The following is a 27,807-nucleotide window of genomic DNA, read 5'->3' as shown; positions in this document are numbered from 1 at the left end:
ATTAGTTCATACCCTAGAACTGGAAGATATTTTCCACTCACTACTTTTCTCTGACTTCACTGAGACTATCAAACATTGATCAAGCAAATTAAGCACATTAGGCAGTATCTCCCCCATTCCTCCTCCCAACCTCGACACCACCCTGTGCCTAATTAACACTCCCTCCTATGGCCTGAGAAACAGAAATGAGAATCCCTTGGATCTGAAGGGATTTAGCCTTGATTTATTCATTCAAATATTTGCTAAAATCACTTTCAAGTGTCAGGCACCAGGACCTGCCCTCTGTGAGTTCACAGGAGAGTAAGGAAGACTGACAAAGAGGTCTCTCAAACTTCACTCTTCCTTTCTTTCATTATTGTTGGCAATTATGAGATTAGCAGCAATGAGAAATACATACATTCGTTAAGTGTCTGCCTCTGGCTCAGATCATGGTCTCAGGAACCTGGGATCAAACGCCATGTCAGGCTCCCTGCTCAGCAGGGAGTCTGCTTCTCTCTCTCTCTCTCTCTCTCTCCCTCCTCTTCTGCCCCTCCCATTGCTTGTGCTATCTTGCTCACCCTCTCTCTCAAATAAACAAAATCTTTAAAAAAAAAAAAAAAAAAAAAAGAATTACAAATGCTTGTAGATTTGGATACAAAAATAAGCAATATTACAAAATATATATACAATACATCATTTCACATGTATCTATCAATATTCACAATTCTAACAGAAACAACCATTGTGGGAGTTTGGCTGTATGTTCCCTTTCATTTTTTAAACAAGTTCAAGTTTACCTAAAATTTTTAAATGACCTTTTCAGCTGATACTTAAATAGTAGTTTCTAACACTGTAATAAGAAACAGCCTTCCTCAAGATATAAGCTAGATTCATGGGCTAAAAAGGTCATTTTGGGTCCCCATTGAACATATGCCCCTGGGAAGTTACTTTGAGGGTCTTATTCTCTATCCCCAGACCCCAGTCAGGGCTCACTCGTGCCCTGAAGCGAAAGAATAAATGGATGAATCAATGATGTAGAGTACTGAAATCTAACAAATCAAGTCTTCACATGGTTATTAGCTCATAAATCAGCCACTCTGTGCTGAAAGGTCAAGATGCAGAAGGAATTCAAGGAGAAAATTAATTCCTAAAAGGAAAATGCTATTTTATTCCTACTAGAGAGGGGGGAAAGAACTCCGCAAAAATAAAATAATAAGAACTACCAACTCATTTTATTCTGTATAACATCGTGGTCACAGTCTTAAGACAGTTAAAAACATGGTATTCCAACCCGACAGTGGCTGCTGTCTAACCAAGCGCTATTAGCCCAAGTCTCCCAAGAGTTATACCTGAACGGAAGGTAGGGGGAGTTTGAGCCAGATAGGAGTGCTCTGTAGGCTTCTTCTGGTGTCTTCTTTAAATAGATTACCTAAGACAGATAAATAGCAACATTTAGAACACCACCAAAGAATGACACAAAACTAATTTAATTACCCACCAAATTTGCATTTCCCTTTTTCCACTTTGACAACTGTCCGTCATGGTGATAATGCTAACCTTTAAAGGACAGCAACCAAGCCACCAAAATTTCCTTTTCAGCTTGAAGCTGAGCTGCCACCTTGGGCTTAGAAACGGGTAAGAGCTTCGAGACGGTGCATAGACCCATAAAGAGGCCATCCAGGAGTGTTTACAAGGCACAGTGAACGGATACAATGGCAGAGTTTTCCCTTTTGGGAACAGAACAATTCTACTTTCATTATTATACTGTGCACTCCCAGTACAATAAAATAAAGTACAGTAAAATCAAATCACAACACAACAACGCATATGAATGTGGGTAGGAGACCCTCAGGGGCGCCAGAGTGGCTCAGTCGGTCAAGACCCTGACTCTTGGTTTCAGCTGGGGTCGTGGTCTTGGGGTTGTGGGATCAAGCCCCCCACACTGGGTTCCATGCTCAGTGTGGAGTCTGCTTGGGTTTCTGCTCTCTCTCTCTCTCAACTAAATAAATAAAAATATTCAAAAAGAATTTTTTTTAAAAAGAGCACTAGAAAACACACTGGCTTGACTGTTGATACCGAGGATACTTAAATCCCTCTGGCCCAGCATGATAAACTCATCTCAAAGAAACAAAAAGGAGCTCTTCAAACCAGTAAACAACTTAATCAACATCTTGACTATATAATATGTGCTAGGCACTGTATGGTACTGGTACCTCTCTTGATTTTACATTATGGGGCAAAGACAATAGTTAACAAAACAAACACATTCTGAGATAGGTGCTAAAAAGGAAATAAACAGCGTTCTGGAAAGAGAATAGGAAGGGGTTGCTTGAGGGAAGGCACAGAGAAGGCTCAGAGACTTGTAGGGTAAGATCTGCAGGGCACACGCCATGGAAAAGCAGGGGAAAGGAGGCAGCACTTGCTAGCCAGTGGGAATAACAAGGGCACCATCCTTGCCGAGGGAAAGAGCTTAGTGATCGGACAGAGAGATCCTCAGTGTGGCTGGGACATGGGAAGGAGAACCAAGTGGTGGCCAAATTGTGCAGAGCAGTACAAACCGTAGGCAGACTCCAATTATATTCTAAGTATAATTTAATATCTTAACTTTGAGCTGAGGACATTGGTCCTTTTCCTCTATAGTTTGAATCAAATTTTATCCCCAAAGATCCTCTCTACCTATAATTAATGGCATTATTTCAAAACCCTGTGCATTTCAGCAAGAGTGCCAGGGTCTCAGTTCTTAAAAAGCAGGGACTTCGGGGCGCCTGGGTGGCTCAGTGGTTTAAGCCTCTGCCTTCAGCTCAGGTCATGATCTCAGGGTCCTGGGATCGAGCCCCACATCGGGCTCTCTGCTCAGCGGGGAGCCTGCTTCCCCCTCTCTCTCTGCCTGCCTTCTGCCTACTTGTGATCTCTCTCTGTCTATCAAATAAATAAATAAACAAATAAAAATCTTTAAAAAAAAAAAAAAAAACAGGGCCTTCCTCTTTACTTGCAAATCTCCTTTGAGTTTTAAGCTAGCCCACTAGCAATATATTACATGCATTTTTAACTATTAATATTTTCAGGACTAGAAAACATCTTAATTCTGTCTTCTAAAGAAAGAAAACTAAAATAAATATATAAAATAGACTTAAAGCCTTTGAAAGAAAGCTCTGTACTACTTGACAAGCAAGCCCGACGGTCTGATAGAGACACACCAACCAAAGCCAACTGAACGTGAAACAAGAACAGCCCAGAAAATGAAACCACTGTAAAGAATGATCTAGGCGTGAGTCACTCATTCTACAAGAGAATCACAGCTCTAGTTGCAGCTCCAATAATTAGAAAAATCCACTTAAATCAACCCTGGCTTTAAAGCCCACTTTCAGTAACCAATATGAAAACAGGATTTTGCTGTGCCTTAATGGGAGGTTATACCCTATAAATAGAGACGGTAATAATGCGGTGATTTCTCAAGCCTAAAGATGCAGCACTACTGGAAAGCTGACTACCTCTGCTAAAAGGGAAAGCTGCTGGAAAACGCTTCTGTGTTTGCATGACATAATTAAAGCTCAGACAGCAACCTTTGAAAAGCAAAAATACATTTCCTTCCTCAGCAGCAATTACATTAATTCCCTTTAATTTCAGGGCAGCCATTCTGCAAGAGAGGCAAAAGACCACATGAAATACTTCTTTAACCTGGATACCCCCACAGGGTTTAGCTACTCATCTTACCTGCATGACTTAGCACACATGACCCATGTTCTCACACTGTAAGATGAGAGTCTGTTTTTATTTTTATCCCAGTGCTAAATTATTAATAAGTGCAAAGTGAAACCCAGCAGAGGCCATCTAAATTCCCGGAAGGGTCCAGGGGCAGGTAAATACAATGACCTTTTACAACCTGATGATCGATGAAACGTAATAAATGAGTGCCTTACTGTATGCATGCTAGGATCATTAAAGTACCAAATTTACTTCTAAAAAAGAACATGTCACGAATATTTTTTTGTTAAAGATTCTTAATGCCACATCTTCTGAGATATGTCTCCTATTAAAAGAGAAAGTGAGACAGAGAGACAAACTAGGCCCGACTAAAACTGGGAATAATAAAAACATTTATTAAGCCTTGCTGCTGAGGAATCTAAAGCCCAGAAAGGCAAGGTACTTTCCAAACTCACACTGCTGCTCTTTGACAGAGTTAGAATTCAAAGATCCAACTCCAAAGTCGGTAATCTGCTAAAAAATATAAACACACACAACAGCAGCACAAATGAGGGGCAAAAATTCCTATTCTTTCCAAATTCCTAAAACACCATTACACTTGACTTTTTTTTGTTTTTTTTAAGATTTTATTTATTTGAGAGTGAGAAAGAATAAGAGAACGCATGGGAGGGAAGAAGGTCAGAGAGAGAAGCAGACTCCTCGCACAGCTGGGAGCCAGATAGGGGACTCAATCCTGAGACTCTGGGATCATGACCACTTGACTTCTAAAACTAGGTGACTTCAAACTGGTAACGGTAGTTGTATCTGAAGAACAGGACAAGGAAAGGGACTGGAGGAAGAAAGGAATACTTTCTACTTGACATTTTCTACTATCTCCACGTCTTACATTTTGTACAGACATAGATTAATTTGTTTTTCAAATGTAGAGTAACTAAATCAGTTAAATAGTAAATGTCTACTCTTTTTCAAAATGAAACCAGGGGCATCTGGGTGGCTCAGTTGGTTAAGCCTGAGCTTAAATTGGTTAACCTGAGCCTTAGGCTCAGGTCATAATCTCAGGATCCTGGGACAGGGTCCTGGGATAGAGCCTGTATCTGCCCCCTGCTCAGCAGAGAGCCTGCTTCTCCCTCTCCCTCCTCCCCTCTCCCTGCTCATGCTCTCTGGCTTGCACAAGTGTGCTCTCTTTCTCTCTCTCTGAAATGAATAAATTAAAAAATCTTTTAAAAAAATAAAAATATAATAAAAATAAGACCAAATTTAATATCAAAAATTGATTGTCAGATATTCTAATATCTCTAAAAAATATTTTCTGAATAAAATGAATTTCAAAGCATCTTCTAAATCTTTTAATTTTCCTTTCCTGCCTCCCAGAGGAAAAACATACATTGTCTACTCTCTCCTCACTAGATATTAGCATAGATAAACACAAACTGAAAGAATCTTCCCAAACTTTTGATAGGTAAAACTAACAAAAGACTTCTGCATAGTGCTTGATGTATGTACCACGCTAAGTTACCCCTGGAGGAGTGAGGACATGCCTTTTATCAAAGTATACCACTCTTGACAGGAATTCCTAGAAACCTCTCAATAGAATAGCACTGGACAGACACGTTCTTATTTTTAACTTACTAGAAGCTAACCAGTTAAAGTGATTGTGTTGGAGTGCCTAGATGGCTCGGATTCGGCTCAGGTCATGATGATCCCAGGATCCTGGGATGGAGCCCTCCATTAGGCTCCCTGCTCAGCAAGGACCCTGCTTCTCCCTCTGCCTCTCCCACTCCCCCTGCTTGTGTTCCCTCTCTCGCTGTGACTCTCTCTCTCCATCAAATAAATAAAGTCTTTAAATATATATATATAAATAAGTAAAATAAAGTGATTGAGTTTTTGCTTAATTAACTTTAATGCCAGATACCAAGGACCCAAATAATTCTCTCAATTTCTTTACTAAAAGATTCTTTAAAAGCCAGTATTTAAAAATAAATAAATAAATAAATAAATAACCAACCAATGGCTGTGAGGTTTTTATTTAACAATATCACTTAAGTTATGGTACTGTAAGATATAATTTATATGATTTACCAATAAGGCAATGTTTTCTACACTTCAACAAATCATACATCAACTTTTCTAACTTCTGACACCATACATAGGACCATGTATTATTATTTCTCCTTAAACAGACACGATCTTTTAAATCAATTTATTCTGAAGTGTTTTATGTCATTGCTGTTAACAGAAAACCAGTATCATCTGCCATGTAGATTCTAGACATAAATGACTATTAAAATACATAATTTACAATATTTAAAAGTTTGTGCACACCACACATTGAGAAACAATGCTTCAAAATATCATGTTTGGGCTAATTTTATAGAAGAATAGCAGGCCAACCTGGGAAATTAAATAAAATCCTCTTTAAATTAATCCAAAAATATTTCTAAATCACTTCTTTTTATTAAATCCTATGGTCATTAAATCTTTAAAGCCTGTCCAGAAATAATATACATAAATTTCAGAAGCATTTTAAAATTTACAATGGTATTTCTCCATTCAGATCATTTAATCCCTCTGATACATAAAAAGTGATTCTTCAAACAACAAATGACTTAATATAGAAGGGCTAAACCAGACTTTTAGTCACAAATTGGCTGATGGTCTTTCTCTGGGGACATTTGCCTCAGTTCTAACTGTCTTTAGCTGTGTTTTTAGGTGCTATTATTTCTCAAAAAAAGACTTACTATAAAAGGCAACACAGACACACATCCCATATACAGTTAAAGATGAAACCTGTGCCTCTATTTTAATTATATTTACATTCTGTGACCTGTAAAGCGGAAATACTCTTGAGGATTTGATTTGGTCATCTGAGAGAGTATTCTTTAATTTTGGCATTTGATTTCCTGTTACTGGTTTACTACATTGCTTATTTATAAAAGAGGAAACAAATGCTGAGAACAGCCTTTCCCCTTCAGGTACTGCCACCAGAACACTGACATGATTGCTGTGAGATTAGCAGACTGACCATTTCTGAGTCAATTAAATTTCTTCAAAATAGAGAAGTTACCAGAAAATAGATGTTAAAAACAGTCTAGAAGCCCTAAAATTTACTAAATATGAAAAACTTAAACAAAAGAGAAATTTTCCTTAAAATTTTCATACAGGTAGTTCTAGCATACGCAGAGTATTAAATGGGGACATTACAAAGATGTCCCTCTGTAGAATATGTGCTTTGGATTCTATTCCACTAATTAACAGTCGTGCACAGGCCTCTCTCCCAAGCCCCATATAACTTATCGTACTTGCAAGACAGCAACTGAGGACAGGGATGGGCAGAAGTAATAAGAGAATGTTTCCCTGGTGAAGCTAATCAGTGTAGAGCCCCCACTTAGTTTGAAAGCACTGCTCCCTCACTGGCTTCTCCCACCATCCCCGTGTCTGTCATCTGGAGTTCCTCCCGGTCCACCAAACTCAATCTCAAAAGTCACCTGTGACCCTGGCCTCTCTATTCCATTGTGTCCATCCTCATCCAATCAATATCCAGACTGATTCTTTGTCTAAAGCCTCTACCGCCTGAGTGGCTGAAACAGAAGATTTGGGGACAGAAAGAAAAATATACAAGTATCTTCTCAATTTTATAAAACCACCACTTAAGTTCCCTCCAATGACCTGAGAGAGAGAGGCTCAAACACGTTAAGGGCCCTAAATCTTTAACTGCATTTAGTTTACCGGTGAATCTGCATTTGACCTTTCTGTCATGACTATACCATCACCTTATTTCAAACCCTTCTTACCACACTCTAGGTCTAACAAGGTTTCTTTCTGCCTCCCCTCCCGCTTCCTCCAGCAACTCTGGAACAGGACTCTGAGAGTCTCAATCCTGCCCAAAAACCCCAGCCAGACTGCCCACCCTTCACCAAGACAAGGTGCCAACTGATGCCTCACCATTCCAGAAGCATACCTCACACCTTCATCTGAGGTCTCTTCTGGGATACTCCAAACCATCTACGCTATTAAAATCCTTCCTATTTCATCAAACTTAACTTGAATACCACCTCTGCCATGCATTTTTTTCTTACGCTCAGAAACCCTTCCCCAATTCCTTAGATTCAACTATAAGAATGATAATGACCATGATAACGACGGTGATAATAAAAAGTTACAGGGTGCATACTATGTGCCAGGTACTATTCTAAGCACTTGACATTATTTGGCTTAATAATCCTCTCACAATCACCCTGAAGTTGGTTCCATTATTAACCCATTTCCATTTATACATGAAATGCTGAGAATGGGTTGCTCAAGGTCGCACAGCTAGGGTGTGGTGGAGTCAGGCAGTCTGGCTCCCCACAGCCCTCCTAACCACTTCCTGATGGGCTCCTGACAGCTCTGTCGTAATTATTTCCCTTTAAACCCAAGTATAAAGCTCCTTAAGTGCAATAGACATGTTTTTATTATTTTTATACTTTTATAAGCCTTACGATGCCTCCTATCAGATAGATGCTCTGGGAATATATGTTTAGCTTTAAACATGTAAGGTTCTACAATGCAGCCACCCTGGAGAGTTAATTTAGCTTAAATAATAATCAAGTGAATGAGACTTTCTAAATGTGTCCCTACAATTTTAGTGATAATGCCCAAGGGAGCTAGTGAAATTAACTTTCAGAGCCCAGTTATTTGAGAGCATCAGACAAGATGTGTAATCAATTCTTCAGTGATGTACTAAAAGAAAAGGTAAGACAGATACTGATTCTACAAGTAAGAGCTCTAGCTCAGATGACGTGCATTAGCTTATACGAAGTATTTCAAGGGTCCAAGCACACTGCCTAACCCAGACATTCACTGTCCCAGTTCTCCTGTGTCTGTTTGGAATCTACCCACTACTACTCCCAATACCTGGTAAACGGCAGGAAGCAGGAGGTGGAAGAGAACATGCAAGTCACCAAGGATCAATGTGTCTGTACTTAACTTAATGCTTACAGTTTTGCAGGGGAACCTGCATACACACCAGGACATGGGGACAGTCCACAACCTCGTTAAGGAACTCAAAACTGCTGACAACAAGGGCTCTAAAGATGACTGGGGAACGGTCGGCAAAGGACCCTGACTCGACTCAAGCCTTCTTTGCAACATGGTCGCGTTTAGATGGCTACCTCTTCCCTTCCTTGGGACCACAGCTCTAAGCCACTTTGCTAGGGCAGGCTTCTTCCGCAACCTGATGAGATCAGGCCCCTCCCTCCATTCTCAAAGTGCACTGCCTTCCTCCCTCAAATTTTTACCCAAGTTAGTCTTCCAGAGTGATTTCAGTCTATCTCCCTGGCTAGACTATAAGTCAAGCAGGATGTTTGCCTCTTCTCTGTGCTCAGGACTCAACACTGCCTGGCACGTGGCCCATACTCAAAAAATGTCTGATGGATGCACAAACAAACAGCGGAGAGAAAGGGTGTGTTTTATGTGAGAACAAATGTGACATGGCCGCAGGACATGGATCACTTAGCTAGATAGAGCATAGGTGATCAAGTGCAGTGGTCAGGCACCCCAAGTCCACAGCCAAGCTGCCTGGATTCAAATCCAGGCTCTTTCACGGAGCCATATTACATGAATTCTCTGTGCTTCTACTTCCTTACCTGTAACATAGGGATAAGCACTGTAACTGCCTCATGAGACTGTGGGGAAGATTTAATGGACTGATATGATATGTAAAGTGCTCAGATTTGTATTAAGCACACAGCTCTTCCATAGCAAGGGACCACAGAAAGGAGATAAACTTTGGTCCCAAAATATTTCTTTTCTCCTTTTGACCCGTGAATGCACGGGAATCTGGATCCACGACTGTTACTTCTGACCCCGGAGTCCTAAGGCCTGTCTATGTGTACAAACATCGAAACATGAGGCTGTAAATGTCCCCCATGATGGCTAGATACTAAGACTGTAACATACAGACCATCATTTAACTCTGTCCTCTCATTTTAAAGTACCCATGTTGACCCTATTCTCGGTCCTGCCTCTTCAAATGGCCATATGCATCTCCTGGTGCCTTAGAACCAACAATCATAAGATAAATGCTGTGAGGCATCTGGATGGCTCAGTTGGTTAAGCGACTGCCTTCGGCTCAGGTCATGATCCCAGAATCCTGGGATCATGTCCTGCATCAGGCTCCCCGCTCAGTGGAGAGTCTGCTTCTCCTTCTGAACTTTTCCCCTCTCATGCTCTCTCTCACTGTCTCTCTGTCAATAAATAAATAAAATCTTTAAAAAAAAAAAAAAAAGATACATGCTGTGGACTCTGTTTTATCAAACCCATTGTCAAAATACCAGAAGATCCTTGAGGTGGCCCACATCTTTCCCCAACAAAGTACATGTAGCCAGAAGAGAACTGATGCTGTACTCATTTTTCCTTATGTGAACTTCTCACGAACAAAAGAATAAGAACAGTAGGCAAGGTTTGTTTTTAGGAGAGGAAAGCAATTACCAGTAACTAGCAAAGAATGAGCCACCAAAGTCCATCGAATGAACATCTACAAAAACACACCATGAGGTGAGAAACTCTGCAAAGAGTTGAAACATAAAACTTTTAAACAATGAATTTTGGAAAAAAAAATAAAATTTAAAAAAAAAAAAAGAAAAAGGTTAAAAAAAAACACCTTTTAAAGTCTCTTCCTTGGCTCCCAACACTTTGATTCTCAGACTTCTTTCTTTTTATTTTATTTATTTATTTGACAGTCAGAGATCACAAGTAGGCAGAGAGGCAGACAGAGAGAGTGGGGGAAGCAGGCTCCCCGCTGAGCAGAGAGCCCGGCTTGATCACAGGACCCTGGGATCATGAACTAAGCCGAAGGCAGAGGCTTAACCCACTGAGCCACCCAGGCGCCCCACATGATTCTCAGACTTCTTAAGTGTCAGGGCACTTAATTTATAAGCCACTTTTTCCTGAAGATAGCATTAAGTTTAACCGTCATATGCAAGCACAAACAAAATGTCTAATTTTACTCTTTTTAGCAACATTTCTCTTCTTAATCATTTCCTTTCATTATAATCAGTGACTAAGAAAACAATATCAACATTAAGCTTTAAAACTTAAAAAAAAAAAAGAAAGAAAGAAAAGAAAGCCAAACATCCCACAAATGCACATTGATTCTACTTTTGTTCTTATTGTTTATAGAAATAAAAATATTCAGTGTTAAACAATCACTTACAAATTAGATAGTTAAGTCCGATTGCAAACCAGAAAAGCAACTGAATATTTAAAACAGCCTTTATTTTATTCAGTCTATTTAAAATCTGTTGTACTGAATAGCCTAATTAAAACAAGAATGAATGCACCTTGTCTTTAACACATTATAAAGCAAGGTGAGTCGTTCTCCCTGTTCTTCCAGTTTTAAGTCTATTATAAATCACAGATTATGAGGCCTGCAAAGACAATGCATTTGCTAAACAAATACGGAGGCCACACTAAGTCTAGAAGTCAGGCAGAATCTGATGCCAGGCCTCCATCCCCATCACTTATTTCTGCCCTAAAAATACTTAATACTCATCTGCATCCATAAGAGAAGGTCTAGGGATGACCATACTCTTTGGCTGACATGATGTTAGTTCTGAAATAGTCTCAACTTCATCTCTTTACATTTTAATTTGAATTCGAGATTTGATACACAGTGGACTTTATTTATTTGAGAACTCATTTTTAGAACAGAAATACTATCTCTGCCTCTTGTGGGCGTGAAGAGAGTGAAACCAGTGGCAGCTCCTTTGATGGGAAATTTAGGAAGATCGTAAACAACATTAGCCCTCTGTGTCTTCCTAATTTGACAGGAAGTGGAATGTTAGCAGCCTGCAAAGATATTCGCCCAGAACTGACATCTACAGTCTGGATGAACACACATCCCTTGCTAGCCGATCTCAGTAACACTTCAGGCTTCTCCTGTCTGGAGACGGCTCATGTTCCAACACAGACATCGCCGAGCTGCTTGGACTTCATTGAACTAGCTCAGCTCCTTATTAAAGCAAACCAAGGAAATGCTAAACCAATGTTCTTAGCACGCAGAAGTCTAAAGAGCCCCTTTTAAAGGGGAAAAGGAAAAAATATTTGGTCCCAAGAAAACCTGAGTCCCTAGTCTCACACAAGCTGAGTATAATGCTGTTATGGTACGACACACAGGTAAACATAACCCTGTGACACCGTCAGAAGCCAGTCTCTATAGGAAATAGAAAAACAGACTCACTCCAGAGCATTAATTGAATAACACCCTCAAATGGAATGGTTCCATGTCAAAAATTCCTCATGCTGAGTTTCACGGATTATTTCTGGATATAGCATGAATTTTATTTCATAAAACCTCTCAAATTAAGAAAGAAAAGCAAAAACAGTGATATGTTCCTTAAAGCAAGGACTGAATTTGATCAGGCTTAGAAGGAAAAGACCATGACTTCCTTTATGATGAACATGTAGATAACAGATCTACAACAGACCAAGCATCAATGTTTAAATTCTCTTAACACCTATAACCAATTATAGAATGTCTTCAACTTGTAGCTAAATCATATTCCAAAAGTGTATTTGTAAAGGTTAAATTTAGATCTCTGGAAATAGTTTCCCAAAGATAAAATCTTATGGTTGTCCATCTCTTAGGCTAGTCCAAAAATGATCATGGAGTCCATGATAATCATTAAAAATAAATAAATCATCTAAAATAAACTGTGGTGGAAAACGTGATTTCAAAGACTAAAAACTAAAACTAAATAATTAAATTAAAGAGGCATGTTTGCGTTTTAAATTTTCTTCCCTCAATGCTAATACTTGAGGAAAGCCTGGATTAGAAAAATAAAACACAAGGAAACCAACGCACATGTTTTGAATGACTTGAAAGTGAACTTTGAATTATTTCAAATGCTTGACTGGTATTTTAATGTATCTAATTTCACTTCAAAATGCAGAGTTTTCCTCAGTATTTGGCATTATGATTAGGACTGATTCCAAATCTGAGGCAACAGGAGTCGTGGCAAATACAAGAGGAGAAAGATTTTCTTGCTGTAACCAAAGGGAGATAATTGGGAAAGAAAGTGGATGAGAAAGGTCAGAAACTTTCAGGACAAACACAGGGGGAAGACGCCAAACTCACCAGGAACGGAACCCAACCAGGGAGGGAAAGCAATATGACCAAAGTATGGCTTGCTTCCTCTGAACTTTCAGCAAATTATAGCAGCTTAGGCAGAGGTAGGAGGTAGACCAGACAACTATATGTATTCATTTTAGTAACTAGAGCAAGCACCTGAGGGACAAAAAAAGAAGCCTTTTTGAATATAGGCATCTTATCCTTTTCCACATTGAAGAAGTTTTGTCGAAGAGATGTTATCCAAACTTCTAAGACAGAATCCACATAGCATGTGAACTAAATCTCAGATCTAGAATCTCCTAGTAACTTGTAAGCTACTGTTCTTTGAATTGACTCAAGAATAGAAAACCAACAATGAACACAAACAAGGAACTGGTTGTTCTCTTCCAGTATTTACAAAGATTTGTTGCTTGGAGAAAGCAGGAGAAACAAGAGCTTTGCCCATCAGTCAGGTGTTTGCAGAAAGGATTCCAGGGCCATTTTTCTGAGTCTTAGTCCAAACTGTTCAAATATATGCCACAGGACAGAACTGTCCTTCAAGAACACAATGGAATTAATCATTCTGAAATGTGTATAGATCTTTTAAAGAAGTAACCATGTTCCCTGAAAGTTTATTAATTCCACACACAGTACAACTGAAACAACTGAAGGCGATTCCACCTTAAATAAAAGTAACTTAAATCCAACCAACAGATCTATTGCATGCATAGCCAATATATGTAACATATAGGATGTCTATCCACCTTCCCTGCAGCTACTGGAAATTTCCCTCCCCTTCCAGCTCACTGCTGTAGCTAAACCTCACTGCTTTCAGAAAGCCCCCTCCTTCACTCTGCTCGGGGATTTCATAAGCTGTCTGTTGATCAGCAGCAAGACTGGAGGACAGATTTACTCGTAGTAAGGAAAATAAGGAAGGAGAGAGGAAAAGAAGTAGATGAGCAGAGAATTTGCCACAGTTTTATACACAGGTGGTTCATTTCTTCATTCAGGAAAGAATTACTGGTACCAGACACCAAGAACAAGTCAGATATATTCCTAACCTCAGGAGTAGCCCTTTTACATTACTTCCTATCTTCTTTTTTTTTTTTTTAAACTTTATATCTTCTAATAGAAGCCAGGGATCCCCAACTTCGAATATGCCTCAGAAAAAACCTTCAAAGCTGTTTTAAGATATCCTGATTTCTCTCCCCAGAGATTCTGATTCACCAGATATGAGAAGTCTGGCCTGCGGGTATTTCTGACACAAAATCATGGTTTAGAACTGCTGTTATAATAAGTCTTAGAGAAGTGAGGCTAAATACCTGAATTCTATCACAGAACTACAAATACATACTATTTCATTAGCTTTAAGTGATAGTTGATAAGGAGGCCAATATTCTCTGTGAAATTCCAAGGGTACAAAAAGGCTTTGCCTATGCCCTTGACAACCCATGTGACAAATCTACTTCTTCATTCATGGGTCTTCTAGTAGGGTCTGAGTTATATTTTAGGGACACAGAAATGAAGACAGTAGGGAAGGCAGACATGTAAATAATCAGACCATTACGGCATGGTAGCATAAGAGAAATCTGAAACCCAGAGCCAACTGTACTATGGAGAGCTTTAAGCAGAGTACTGAAAGATGAGTTTTAGAAGTCCTTTTCAGGAGCGCCTGGGTGGCTCAGACGGTTAAACATCTGCCTTCAGCTCAGGTTATGATCTCAGGGTCTTGGGATCGAGTCCCGAATCAGGCTTCTTGCTCAGCTTCTTGCTCTCCCTCTGCCTGCTGCTCCCCTGTTTATGCACTCTCTCTCTGTGTCAAATAAATAAATATTAAAAAAAAAAAAAAAAAAACAACCTTTTTCAGTGCAGAACAGATCATTTCAACTCTCCAACAGCTTCCCTCGTGGAGAATAAAATCCAAACTCTTCCCCTCATACAACAGCCCTGCCAGAGACCTCAACCCCTTTTCCCCTGTGTTCCGGCCACCTCAGCTTTCTCTTGCACCCTCAGTCATACCAAGTTCATTCCCACCTCGAAAGGCTTTCTACATCCTATTCCCTCTGCCTAAAATGTTCTTCCTCTTCATCAGATTAACAGTCATCACCTCAGGGAGGGTTTCTCTCAACTCCCAATCCGAAGCAGCCAGCCAGTCGCTATGCTATTACCACAGAGTTGCTGTCCCACGGCAGAATATAAGCTCAATGAAGGCTACAGGAGCCCTCTACTTCCCTCTTTCGACTAAGCTAACAGGTAAATCACAAAAATCCAAGTTTTACGCGTGAGCAAGTCAGAGTCAATTTCTGTGACATGTAACCATAAAACTCAAATTATGACAATACTGCTTTTCTACATTAAGGAGCCAATGAGGAAAGGAGGAGCAGGGAGAGGAAGGTAACAAAGCAACAGGAGAGAAGTGATCAGAAACAGAGGGAGCAGAAAGGGGTGGAAGTAGCAGGGAAAAATCAAAGATGAAGGGGAGCCACATGGAGAGAACTAGGAGTGGTAAGTGAGTAACAGCCATAAATGGAAGCCAGGGCAAAGTGTAAGAGAAGTGAAACTGGTTATTTCACACAGTGGTGCTAACTGGGACTCTCAGCGCCTCGCCTCCGTAAGCTGGGGGCTGCTAACGAATGGGGAAGAAGGATGGAAATGCCAAAAGGAAGGGAGTTCTGGTCCCTCCCTGTTCTGTCTCTTGGGTCAAATTCCTTAATTTCTCTGGGTTTCCTAGTGCAGTCAGGAGGAGTTGTGGGGAAGGGTAGGAGTGGGCAGCCAGGGCAACGGGAGGATCTCTCTCTAAGATCTGTCTGCTTCTGGAACTTAGGGAAGAATCACTGTTCTGTACATAGTTCCACTGGAGCAATTCTTCAGAGGAGAAACTATTGTTGGAATTGCTAGAGTAGATACAGTAAAAGCCAGAAGCCCATCCTGCAGTCTTGGTATTTAACTTCAGATCTAGGTCAACCAATATTCCTTTAAAAAAGCAAAATAGAGTTTATAGAAAGAGTCCAGTGGCCCACACTCTGGGTAAATCCCAAAATCCTTTATTGTATTAGAAGGATCTTAATCAACAACTTAAATCTGACTTCCTCTTCCATGAATTCAGAAGGAAAATATTGTCATCAGTGAGTACACATGTATAAAATGTAGTATCTAATATATTTTTTTAACTCTTTGCTAATAATGGCATAGCCCGATGCCAGGATGTCCTAAAAATGGATGTGGTTGTTTTTTAATTCATACTTTTGCTTGGAAACAAGCAAAGAAAATGATTTTAGAAACTGTTTTAAAATGTTAATCCCATTTTGTCACTCTTTCCATTAGTTCACAGATGTGTTTCCAGGAAAAGAATAAAAATGTAAAATGTGGCTCCGGGTAAAAGATGTAGTTTGCTGCCAAAACTACTACTCACTTGCAGACACTGAGAATTTTCTCAACTTTTCAGACATTTCTGAAGGGAACAGAAATATCTTATCACAACCAACAAGCGGGATCTTAAGTGTCCCCAATTCCAAGGCAGACAATACCTCACAATGCTATTAAAGGAGTTACAGCATATCCATCAATTCTTTGTACAGGATGGGTCCATTCCCATAACTTCTAACAAGCAGTTGATTTCAAATTAAAGCAGCCAAGACCCTGGTGTGCGAAGTCAAGGGGATACAAACACAAGGAAGAGTCACCTGTTCCTTCAAGGAGCTCACTCTAGTGGGAGAGAATTGGCAAAGCAAGTGATTGCAAGGAGTTTATTCTAGTAGCTGATACTAGACATAATCAACTGTAAGATGAGGTAAGAAAAGCTAGCATTGCGGGGTGCCTGGGTGGCTCAGTGTGTTAAAGCTTCTGCCTTTGGCTCAGGTCATGATCCCGGGGTTCTGGGATAGAGCCCTGCACCAGGTTCTCTGCTCAGCGGAAAGCCTGCTTCCTCCTCTCTCTCTGCCTGCTTCTCTGCCTACTTGTGATCTCTGTCTGTCAAATAAATAAATAAAATCTTAAAAAAAAAAAAGAAAGAAAGAAAGAAAGAAAGAAAGAAAGAAAAGAAAAGCTAGCATTGCTTAACCGTCTGGGTCAAATACTAAGAAATGACAAAATAAGCAGTTGGGGAGTAGGGAAGGAGTAGGCAAACAAATTATGGGGAAAAAAAATCAGGAAAGATTGCTCTGAGAAGGGAATTACGGTTTTCTCTTATTACTTAGAAATTTCTCAAAGCAAGCCCCACTAAATGACTGACATACCACCTCTCAACACAAGTGTCACATCTGATTCATCCCACGGTGCGTTATGTTCACATGGAAAGGCTTGTCTGTCTACTCATTACTTTTAAACTATGGACCATAAATGTTACTCCCCTATTCAGTCATGCTCTGAGGTACTGTAGCAACTCCTCAACTTTTGCTCTGAGGTAACACTTTCCTAGTCCCACTACTCACTTTGATTAACTGAATTTGCTAACTACATCCCCAGTTCTCGGTCCTCATCATAAAAGCTTAGTTTTCCATAATGAAAACTTAGGGGCTCTACAAGCATTTGTCATGAGGGTTGAGGGGGGTAAGCACAGGGGACACAAGGCTGGGGCAGAGGAGCAATAAAGAGGAGAACTAAGACAGACACACAGGGCAGAGTGGCACTAACATGGGAACCTAGTAGCTGACATGGGCTTGGCTAAGCTTCTTCATGCAGTCACCACGTTTTGGGCACTAAAGGTCTTAGGAATAACTCAACACACAGTAACCTCACCAGGAGCTCCAGTTAGCTTCTCTTTTATTTAAAATTTCAGGAAATACATATGGAGAAGGCTTTTTATTTCAATTCACTGTCCACAATGGGGACAAAGGCTATTTTACTCACTACATCAAACAGAAGAGATTTCTTGAAATGAAACTTACATAGATTAAAATTATGCATTCAAAAACTCTTACAAACCTAAGGTTTAAGATTAGATGTCATGAAGTGCATAAGGCATCACGTACCATCGGCATGAATACAGAAACTACACTGGACAAGGCAGTCCCATAACAGACTCAGAGACCGGGGCTCAGCACTGGCTCCCCAGGGTCCCCAGCACTGACCTGTGCACAGGCTTCTCTCATTCAAGGCTGTCACAAGTGAATAAATGCACTTTTTGGCTGCCAGGAAGAAGGGGATGTGTAGGAGTTTGAGGGAAACATAGTGATTCAAATGAAAGTAAGATAAGACAAATTGCAGTTACTTGAGGTCTTAAAACAAGACTCAGCTTTTCCCAGCCATCAAGTTATCAACTGAATCAATGTCATGTGGAAGCCAGCTGGACATCTTGATATTTAGACAAAGGAGCTTTATGAGGAGTTCAGAGCACTTTCCATTTTCCTTTAGCTGTTCATGTTTAATCGCAGGCTAACCCAGACAGGCCAAACAGTCACCTGAATATTTGGTGCCAAAACTGATACCTTAAACAGCATGCACATACATTTCAGATCGAAGCACAGATTCTGCAATGGCTGTATTTTACAAACAGAAGGTAACTACCCATTTTTGAGTAGCAAAATCAATTTAATAGGGTAAAGATTTTTTTTTTTTTTTCATAAAATAGGGCAGAACATAAAATCAGTTTACCTTACCCATTGTAAAGGAAGAATTGTTTCATGTACATTTTGTTTCGGTTATACATGTGAATCATATGTACTAAAGGGCAGTGTGAAATATGGTTCTTACTGAGGTGTTTATAGTGAAAGAAGCTTGGAAAGCGCTGTCCTGAGATCCGGCCTGAACTGCTTCATGCTGGTCCTTGGTTCTCCTGTTTTCCTATCACTCCTGATACTTAGACCTAGTCTAAGTTACCCATGGAGATCCCCAAAGCAAGCATCAGCAGAACTGCCACTGCATTTGCCACTCCATTAAGGTGTTTGTGGAGTGTTAGCCCCATTAGCCAGAATTAAAGCTCAGATGCTACCAGGAAAAGAAACTGCATGACTGAGTGAAACACTGCTTTGTAACTGGAAAGCTCTGCCCTTCCACACTACATACGATTTTGATTCTTCTGCAGAAAATTATGGTGTAGCTGTAGCATTATTCCAAGACTAACGCTGCTCAGTTACATGCTGTGAATGGATAAAGCTCCAAATAGGAACTTGGGGATTTGGGTTCTAGTCTCTCACTAACTGGATTTGACCTTGGGCAAGGTACCTGATCTCTCTGGGCTAAGATTGTCCAACTGAAACATGAGGAAGCAGGACTGGAGCAGAGTTTTCCTAGTGAATTTCTTACAGTGGTACCTTCAGGGTTCTGCAAAAGTGAGTCTACTTTTCTAAATTACCATATATCTATTTTTAGACAACAGACACAATAAACAACAACAGAGAAAACAAAAAACACAATCCAATGGATCCAATATAAATTTTTACCATGGTGGAAATCACCATGGTAGTTGTTCAGCAGCCAAATAACTTCATTTTGCATAGAACTTGGACATATTACCTCCAGAGGTTTATATTCTGCATATATTCTAGTATATATATATAAAAAATTCTGTATATATGCTCATAAATATCTCACTGAGCAGGAAGTTTATAGTGCTTCACTGGGGATACATCTAAATGCGAGTCTGTTCTGTCCAGATATTTGTATAACTCTGAGCAGAGATGGCTCCAACTTGCATAATTGCCAGGTGAGTCCCAGGCAAACATACATAGGGCGTGTTAATTGCAGACTAACCCAGATGGGCCAATCACCTGCACTCACATCAGGCATTACAAATACATTTCAAGTGGCCAAAATTAAGATTCTCATCTATAATACTGATATCAAATGGTTATACATATTAACAAAGCCCATTTCAGTTCTAAAATTGCAGAGTTATATAAAATATTTTGTCTTACTCAGTAACCTTAAAAATATAAATTAGTACATCAAGACACTAGGATTCTTGCTATTATTTTTACAATTAGTCCTGACTTCATAATTTATTCTTATGTACTACAGATTTTAAGTTACTCCCTATTAAACTTTCAGGAATAGTGGAAGATTAACTTTTATTTATCTATGTTATTCATATTTATTTATTAAGCATTCAGCCATTCAAGCCACAAATATTTACTGAGCACTTAGGATATGTCCTGCAGTGTTCTAGATGCTGGGGCTATTGTGAGGAACTAAAACACAGCTCCATCCCTTAAAGGGAAAGATAAACGGGTAAATGCACAATTCTAAGCAGTGAGAAAGTACATCCCCTAATTCAGTATGTAAGGAGGGACATAAGCTTTATAGACATAAGCTTTCTCACATAGAAAGTATATGCCTCTTCAAGGGTACTAAGGATTGAGAATCGGTGGGTACACTGCTGCAAGCATAGTGAATCAGCACTTAAATCTATGTACTAAATACAATGTGCTCACGGGCATGCGCACGTGTGTGTGTGTGTGTGTGTGTGTGTGTGCGCGCGCGTGTATGGACGTATGTGCATATAAATGTGTGAGCTTATTTACAGCTCAGAGGAAGTTCATTACCAGGATGCCAAAAGGAGAACAGAAGAAAAATAAAATACTGAAAAGATTTCTTCAGTTAAACTTGAGAAACACACCTTTCACCAATCAAATGCAAACAGCTGATTTTCCTGGCCCACAGCTAAATGTCACATGCAAGGTGGGCAGAAGGGTTGAATGAAAGATAATATTGCTCCTCCTAAATGCTGAAAACTAACAGAGTTTCCAAATTCAAAGAGTTTAAAATTGAAAATGCTGTATGATCTTCGGGAGCCTCACCTGTTTTTAAAACCACCAAAAATATAAGCCCAGGGCGATAAAAGCCCGTCTGGCCCATTTACAGGCAACATTACAAAAGCATTCTTGCCTATCAAGCTCTGAAAGGAAGGAACTGCAAAACAGGAAGTTGCCCTGCCCCAGCCTTGAGCCACACCTCCCTTCCTCTCCACAATTTCCATAAGCAGAAGAAGCAAACGCTATCTGTTAGATGTACTGAGAAGCCACAGAAGTGGACAGAACACTACCAGCTGACATCTGCTTTATTACTATTTCAGTAAATACTTAAGGTAAATGCCTTTATTATTTTGAATCAACATTCTTCTTGATGATTTCACCTGTTTTTAGATAACACATGCTTAACCTATAGCTTTTTGATGACAAGTTAAAGCAGTTCTGAAATTGCAATTTACAGATGAATTATACGTTAGAGATTAAGAAGACTAACATGTTTGTCCCAAATGATAAAAACAAAAACAAATTCAGAGTTAGTTGGCCTAGATTACCATTTTTCAATGGTATAAGCACATCTACATGAACCACTTTTAAATAATACTATTCCGAATATAATTTTCTGTGTATTCAGTAGACCACTAGGTGTTTAATAATCGAGATCCATTATCAGCAGTTCCTTTGTACTCAGATGTATGTACCTATTAACAGCATTTTTGAAAAGTAACAGAACTTAAACAGAAGGTTTATGGACTTCCTAATTTCTTGATGGGTGCGATTTCTAGAGGTCTACATCTATTGCTACAAATTAGATTCAGGGAAATGACTTCTTTTATATATATATGATATATATATATACACATATATAATATATATACATACATACATATACATATTTGAGAGAGAGCAAGTGTGGGGCAGGGAGGGGCAGAGGGAGAGAGAAAGAGAGAATCTCAAGCAGACTCCCCACTGAGCACAGAGCCCAACTCAGAGCTTGATTGATATCATGACCTGAGCCAAAATCAGCAGTCAGACACTTAATTGACTGAGCCACCCAGGAGTCCCGAAACAAATGATTTTCTTAGAGGAAAGAAGAGACTGATATTTTTCAACTTTTTAAAAAGTATTTTATTTATTTATTTAACAGAGAGACACACAGCAAGAGAGGGAACACAAGCAAGAAGAGTGGGAGAGAGAGAAGCAGGCTTCCCGCTGAGCAGGGAGCCTGATGTGGGGTTCAATGCCAGGACCCTGGGATCATGACCTGAGCCGGAGGCGGACACTTAATGACTGAGCCACATAGGTGCCCCTATTTTTCGCCTTTTTTTTTTTTAAGATTTTATTTATTTATTTGACAGAGAGAGATCACAAGTAGGCAGAGAGGCAGCAGAGAGAGAGAGAGGAGGAAGCTGACTCCCCTCCGAGCAGAGAATCCAATGTGAGCCTCCATCCCAGAAACCCGGGATCATGACCTGAGCCGAAGGCAGAGGCTTTAACCCACTGAGCCACCTAGGTGCCCTATTTTTCAACTTTTAGTGATCCAAATACAGAAAACAGATTTGCAAAACACCAACTAGTCAAAAGTTAATAAAGCTACAGATAAATGCAAGAATAATAAATCTCATTAATAATCAAAAAATTATTAGTAAAACAATGAGGTATCATTTTCTCTAATTATATTTCTAGATTTTTAATGTCTACAGCCAATATGCAAAGGTATATGATACAGGAGATTTACTTCACATATGGTCAAATCTAGTACAAACTGGCATAAATATGGTAATATGCTCCAAGAACCTAAAAAATGCTTAGGGGTACCTGGGTGGCTCAACGGGTTAAATGTTTGCCTCTTGATTTTGGCTCAGGTCATGATCTAAGGGTCATGGGATGGAGCCCAGCATTGGACTCCACGCTGAGCAGGGAGTCTGCGTGAGATTCTCTCTCTCCCTCTGCTCCTCCCCTTCACATGCACACATGCTCTCTCTCCCTCTCAAATAAATAAATAAATCTTTTTATAAAATGCTTACATTTTAAAAAATCTATTAATTCCACTTCTGGTGACCTAAAGACAAAAATCCACAACAAGAAATACCCATAATGCCAAATGATATTTGTCACATAGTAACAAAATGTTGCAGAGGCGTCTAAAATGTTAAACAAACAATGGTATGCCCTCTAAATGGAGTATTATTTCATCATCTAAGTAGTAAAAAGGCAAAACATATGGAAGCCAAGTGAAAAAAGGCTGACAAAACTACATTGCAGTTATATGTCAGTGACTATTCGGGTTTAGAATAATGTCTTTGCAGGAGGATTTTCCTACTTTTCTTCCATAAGGGGTTATGCCACTTTTTAAATTAAAAACAAAACAAAACAAAACGTTTTTAGATGGTATCGGGAGAGAGACAAACAACAAGAGACTCTTAATCTCACAAAACAAACTGAGGGTTGCCGGGGGGGGGGGGGGGGGGGAGGGTGGCTGGGTTATGGACATTGGGGAGAGTATGTACTATGATGAATGCTGTGAAGTGTGTAAACCTGACGATTTACAGACCTGTACTCCTGGGGCTAATAATATATTATATGGTAATAAAAGAAAAAATAAGCAATTTTTTAAAAAGGTTTAAAGGTTTAAAAAAGTTTTTTTTTTTAAAAACTTTTTAATTAAATTCACTAAGTTATCCCCTTTTCAAACTAGATATTTAAAATATATTTAATCATTTCCCAACCCCTCCTGCCCCAAGAGAACATCTTCCCCTCCATGCTGTTCTCCCCCACCCCCCTCAATATTCCTTCACCAACTTGGCCTACTGGGGTTGATCATCATTGGCCCCTCCCTCTTTGACCCTGGTCCCCAAACACCCTCCCCAGAAGGCATAGAATTATTCAGCTTAGCATCCTCGACTCCCAGAACAAGGCCTCATGTATAAGGGCTGGAAAAACACTTGTTGATTTCTATTTATCCAATTTGGCATCCACTGCACATTTTTCTCAATTATTTATTACTTATCTGTCCCCATTTTAAGCCAGGCATTCATTCTTTTTTCTATTTTTCATCTTTTTTATTCCCCAGAGCCCACCACAGTGCTGGGTTGCTAGGTCAAGCTCATCTGAGCTAAATAAATATTTACTGAACTAAAGAATGCCTGAATACACATCTCAAAAATGAGAAATCTGCTTGGTTCGTACAGTTTCTTCCTTTAAAAAGCAAATAGCATCCTACAAAAAAAAAATAAAATAAAATAATCTCTTTCCTATACCTTCCAGTGATTTATCCTAAGCAATAAACAGATAAACAACCATCTGAGTGTCACTGAGCCAAGGAAGGGCTTAAGTGTAAAACAGGGGAGAAAGGAGGAACAGGCTTCAGCTCCTCAGAGGAAGTAAGACAATAGTTCAGAAATCTTTCTGGGAGACCACACTTTTCTGCCAGCCGCCAGCTATTCCTAAATGCTTAAAATGCCATACCCTGCCCCAGGACACCTGCATGAGCATGACCTCCAGCAGTCCTCACCACAACTATGTTAGGTGGGGTGTTATTATCTCTATTTTAAAGATGAAAAAAAAAAAAAAAAAAACAGGAATTTCAATGAGTTAAATAACCTGCTCAAGACATAAAACTACCAAGCAGCTTCAAGGCCAAACCTGTGGCTCTCTGCTCAAGTCGCTGCTCTCAACCACTACACCAGATGGAGAATGGCTTCTCTGCAATTAGTAGTAGACTTAGAGGTAGAATATAACTACTAAGGCGTTAAGTGTAGTCTCCAGAATAAATAGCAGACATAGACATGATTATAAAGTCTACAGAACTTAGCCTTGTCATCTCTAATTCAGACATGACATCTGGCTCAGCCCAGTTCCAGTTAATCCATAATTAGACCCCTTATTTAGCAATGTGAGGACTTAACAAGTGGGTTAAGGAAAATACATTGTGGTTACCACCTCTGCTTAAGCATCCCCCACATATCTTGGAGGAAAAAAAAAATCTTAATTCTTTAACTCCGAACTTCATTTTCTAAGCTAAACCATCACATTTGTTGTAACTTCTCACACATATTATTTTTCCAATCCTCTGGTCATCATGGGCCTGATCCAAATTGTCCTTGACCTCTTTATCATACTTCTGTGAACTGAAAACAAGATGGTAACTAGCAAGGATTTGGTCTTTAAGCATGTAGCAAGAACCTAAACAATTCATGCTTGCCCTCTTCAAACTCAGGTCAGAGTACGGTGGGTGCCACTATGGTCCAAGCATCCTGACCCCCAACTCCAACTCCACCCTGAGTACTGTCTTGGAAGGCAAACATCTTCCTGACAAAGTCGATCTCTTCTTAAAACCTGTGCCCTTCATCTCAAGAAGGATGATGTCACAGCTCAGGAATAAAGAGATACTTCATGGGGAGGGACTTCCCTGAAATGGTATCAGTTCAGCCTCACTGTAATCTCCAGGGGCCACATCATTCCAGCAACCCTGGCATTAGAATCACCCACAGAGAAGGGTTTGTGGATTTCCTACTGAACATGGTGTTCTATATTTTATCTCCGGTTTAATACTCATGACAGTGCTATGAGATAAAATGTAAAAAGGCTCTCCCTCACGTCAAGATAAGAAAATAGAAACGCAAAAGCTTGTGTGACATACTTAAAGTCTAACAGAGAAAACACAGCAAAGCCGTGAGTCTGTACGGGCGTGTTTGGCACAAGATGTCACACTCACAAGCAAGATAGGATAGCTGCAGAACAATACATATGCACCCAAAGCTACCAAGCTGTATGCTGAAAGAGGTTAAAACTCATCACAAGGAAAAAAATGTTTTTGTCGCCATGCATGGTGACAAATGTTAACTGGACTTATTAGCATGGTGATCATCTTTCAATATACACAAATATTAAATCATTTCATTGTACACCTGAAAGTAATATAATGTCATGTCTATTATACTTCAATTAAAAAAATAATTAAAGGGATTCCTGGGTGGCTTCAGCTCAGGTCATGATCCTAGGGTCCTGGGATGAAGTCCCACATCGGGATCCCTGCTCAGTGGGGAGCCTGCTTCTCCCTCTGCCTGCCCCTCCCTTTACTTATGCACACTCTCTCCCTCTCTCTGACAAATAAATTAAGTCCTTAAAAAATATATTTAAAAAGTAAATAAATAGAAAGAAAGAAAGGGCAAGACAGTAAATTTTAAATTGTATGTATTTTACCATAATTTTAAAAATTGGAAAAAAAAGTTCATTCAGAAAAAAGGCAAGGTAATGATGTGACTTGATGCAGCAGGTACTGCCCTATTTATCCAATTTGGCACCCTTGGACTCTGATCTCTGCTTTGATTTTACATCTTTAAAGATCAGAGTGGACTCAGTCAAGATCACAGCATTCTGGTAATGACGAAGATACCACTTTACACTTCATGTCCGATATGATCATTCTCTGTTTCCCTCTGAACTTACCTCAAGGGAGTTAACTTCCTTCCTTCTTCCATATTTTGTCATCGCATTGTTCATTCATTGTGTAGACACAGAGCACCTACTATGTGCAGGGCACAGTTCTAAGCTGATGCCCAGTGCTGAAATACTGAAATAGATCCCAACCAGTTGGTAAATAGCTGCGATCTGCAGCATCCCACGCCCCTCCACACCGGCCACCTCATCTCTTCCCTGGGACTCCCCCCATGCTGGACTTCCCCATGACTCAGCATAACAGGAAGGCTCCATGGTGGCCAGCTTCCAATTCAAGTGGCGAACTGCTGGGCCTAACCCCTTGTTAACTGTTTTATCCCCTCCCAGACACAGCAATGAACAGAACAGACAAAGTTCCTACCCTCTAGTCTCAGAAAGCGATAATAAACAAGCAAATACATAAATGACTCAGATAATTTCATAGAGCAGAGTGCTATAAAGAAAACAAAACAATAAGGGACTAGAGGGTGACGGGGGTGGGGAGGGCAGAGTAACACTTGAAAAGACGTCTCTCTGAGGAAGCGACATGACAAGGAATCAGGAAGGCAAAGGTTTTAGGTAAAAATGCTTCAGACAGAAAGAACAGAAAGGCCTTCTGGTGGGAATAAGCTTGAGATTTTCATGGTTAGAAGGCCAGCGTGATGGGGGCATCCTGAGCAAGGAGAACAAAGGCGTAGGCAGGGCCAGATCAGGGAGGATCTTACTGGCATTGGTAAGGAGGTTGAATTTAATGCCAAGAACAGTGAGCAAGCACTAGACAGATTTGAAACAGGGCCGTGAATGATCTAATTTATATTTTTTAAAGATTCTTCTGACAATTGTGTGGCAACTGTGATTAAACAAAACCAAGAGTGTAAAAAGGAAACAGTGTATGATGCTCTGGTGGTCATCCAGGTGAACAGCGACAGTGACTAGAGCTAGGGGACAACAGAGATGGAAAGCAGTATTCTGACTCAATATATGTTTTAGAGGCACAGCTGTTCAAACTTACTGATGAGTATATGTGGGAAGAGGAAACAGGAGGAATAAAAATAACTACTATTCCTTGTTTCAGCAAGCCACTGATGGTAGTCCAATTACTAAGTAGGCAGGGACTGTGGCAATAAATAGGTTCATAGAAAAAAGGAATAAAAATTCTGTTTTGCCACAATAAGTGTGAGATACCAGGGCACCTGAGTGGCTCAGTGGGTTAAGGCTTCTGCCTTCAGCTCAGGTCATGATCCCAGGACCCTGGGATGGAGCCCCACCTTGGGCTCTCTGCTCAGCAGGGAGCCTGTTTCCCTTCCTCTCTCTCTGCCTGCCTCTCTGCCTACTTGTGATCTCTCTCTCTCCGTCAAATAAATAAAATCTTTAAAAAAATAAACAAGTGTGAGATATCTTTTAAACATATAATGTGGAGATACAAACACGCAGTTGGATATTTGACCTTAATAATAGGAAGATCCCCAGAAGATTTCAGCTTATCCAAATAGCAACATTTAATACATCTGTAACTTCATTGAGATATATGTATAAGGCACATTACTGACTCTCTTCCTACAAAACTTGTGCCAGCCATTACATGCATACACACAACACGAAGACACCAAATTCTCTTTAATGAAAGAAGATAATTCTTGGTTTTCACTTTTTTAAGCGTTGTGTCAAAAAGCTTTCTGGGGAATGCATTTCCAAAACTGGAAAAGAAAATCAATTAGGAAACGAACGGCACAAGAATAATTACTTTACATGGCTTCTCTAGACTGTAATGAGCATGGGAACCCTAGCTCGTGCTGCCCTCAGCACTTCTTCAACCCTGCTGAGACTATCCTTCCTTCATCTGGTTGCATTAACGTGGTGGAAACGTCTGCGGTAGATGTATCGTATCCCAAGCTCAATGCATCTGTTGTA

At 39.9% G+C, this 27,807-nt stretch overlaps 1 protein-coding gene across 5 annotated transcripts in view; it reads right to left on the bottom strand.

The window, feature by feature from the left end:
• Nucleotides 1-27,807, bottom strand: part of CDC14A (cell division cycle 14A) — a 190,771-nt gene that overhangs the window by 107,515 nt on the left and 55,449 nt on the right. For all 5 annotated transcript variants that reach the window (XR_009345545.1, XR_009345546.1, XM_059138137.1 and 2 more), the window contains exon 5: nucleotides 1,329-1,408. Coding sequence is in view for 3 of the 5 variants with exons in the window: in XM_059138137.1 (XP_058994120.1) it covers nucleotides 1,329-1,408 (80 nt within the window). In the remaining 2 variants the exon portion in view is untranslated. The remainder of the gene's footprint in view (nucleotides 1-1,328; nucleotides 1,409-27,807) is intronic.

This window comes from Mustela lutreola, chromosome 10 (genome assembly GCF_030435805.1).
Source record: "Mustela lutreola isolate mMusLut2 chromosome 10, mMusLut2.pri, whole genome shotgun sequence".
NCBI classification, from domain to species: Eukaryota; Metazoa; Chordata; class Mammalia; order Carnivora; family Mustelidae; genus Mustela; species Mustela lutreola.
Note: the sequence above shows the minus strand (reverse complement) of the source record. Positions and strands in the feature narration are given on the sequence as shown.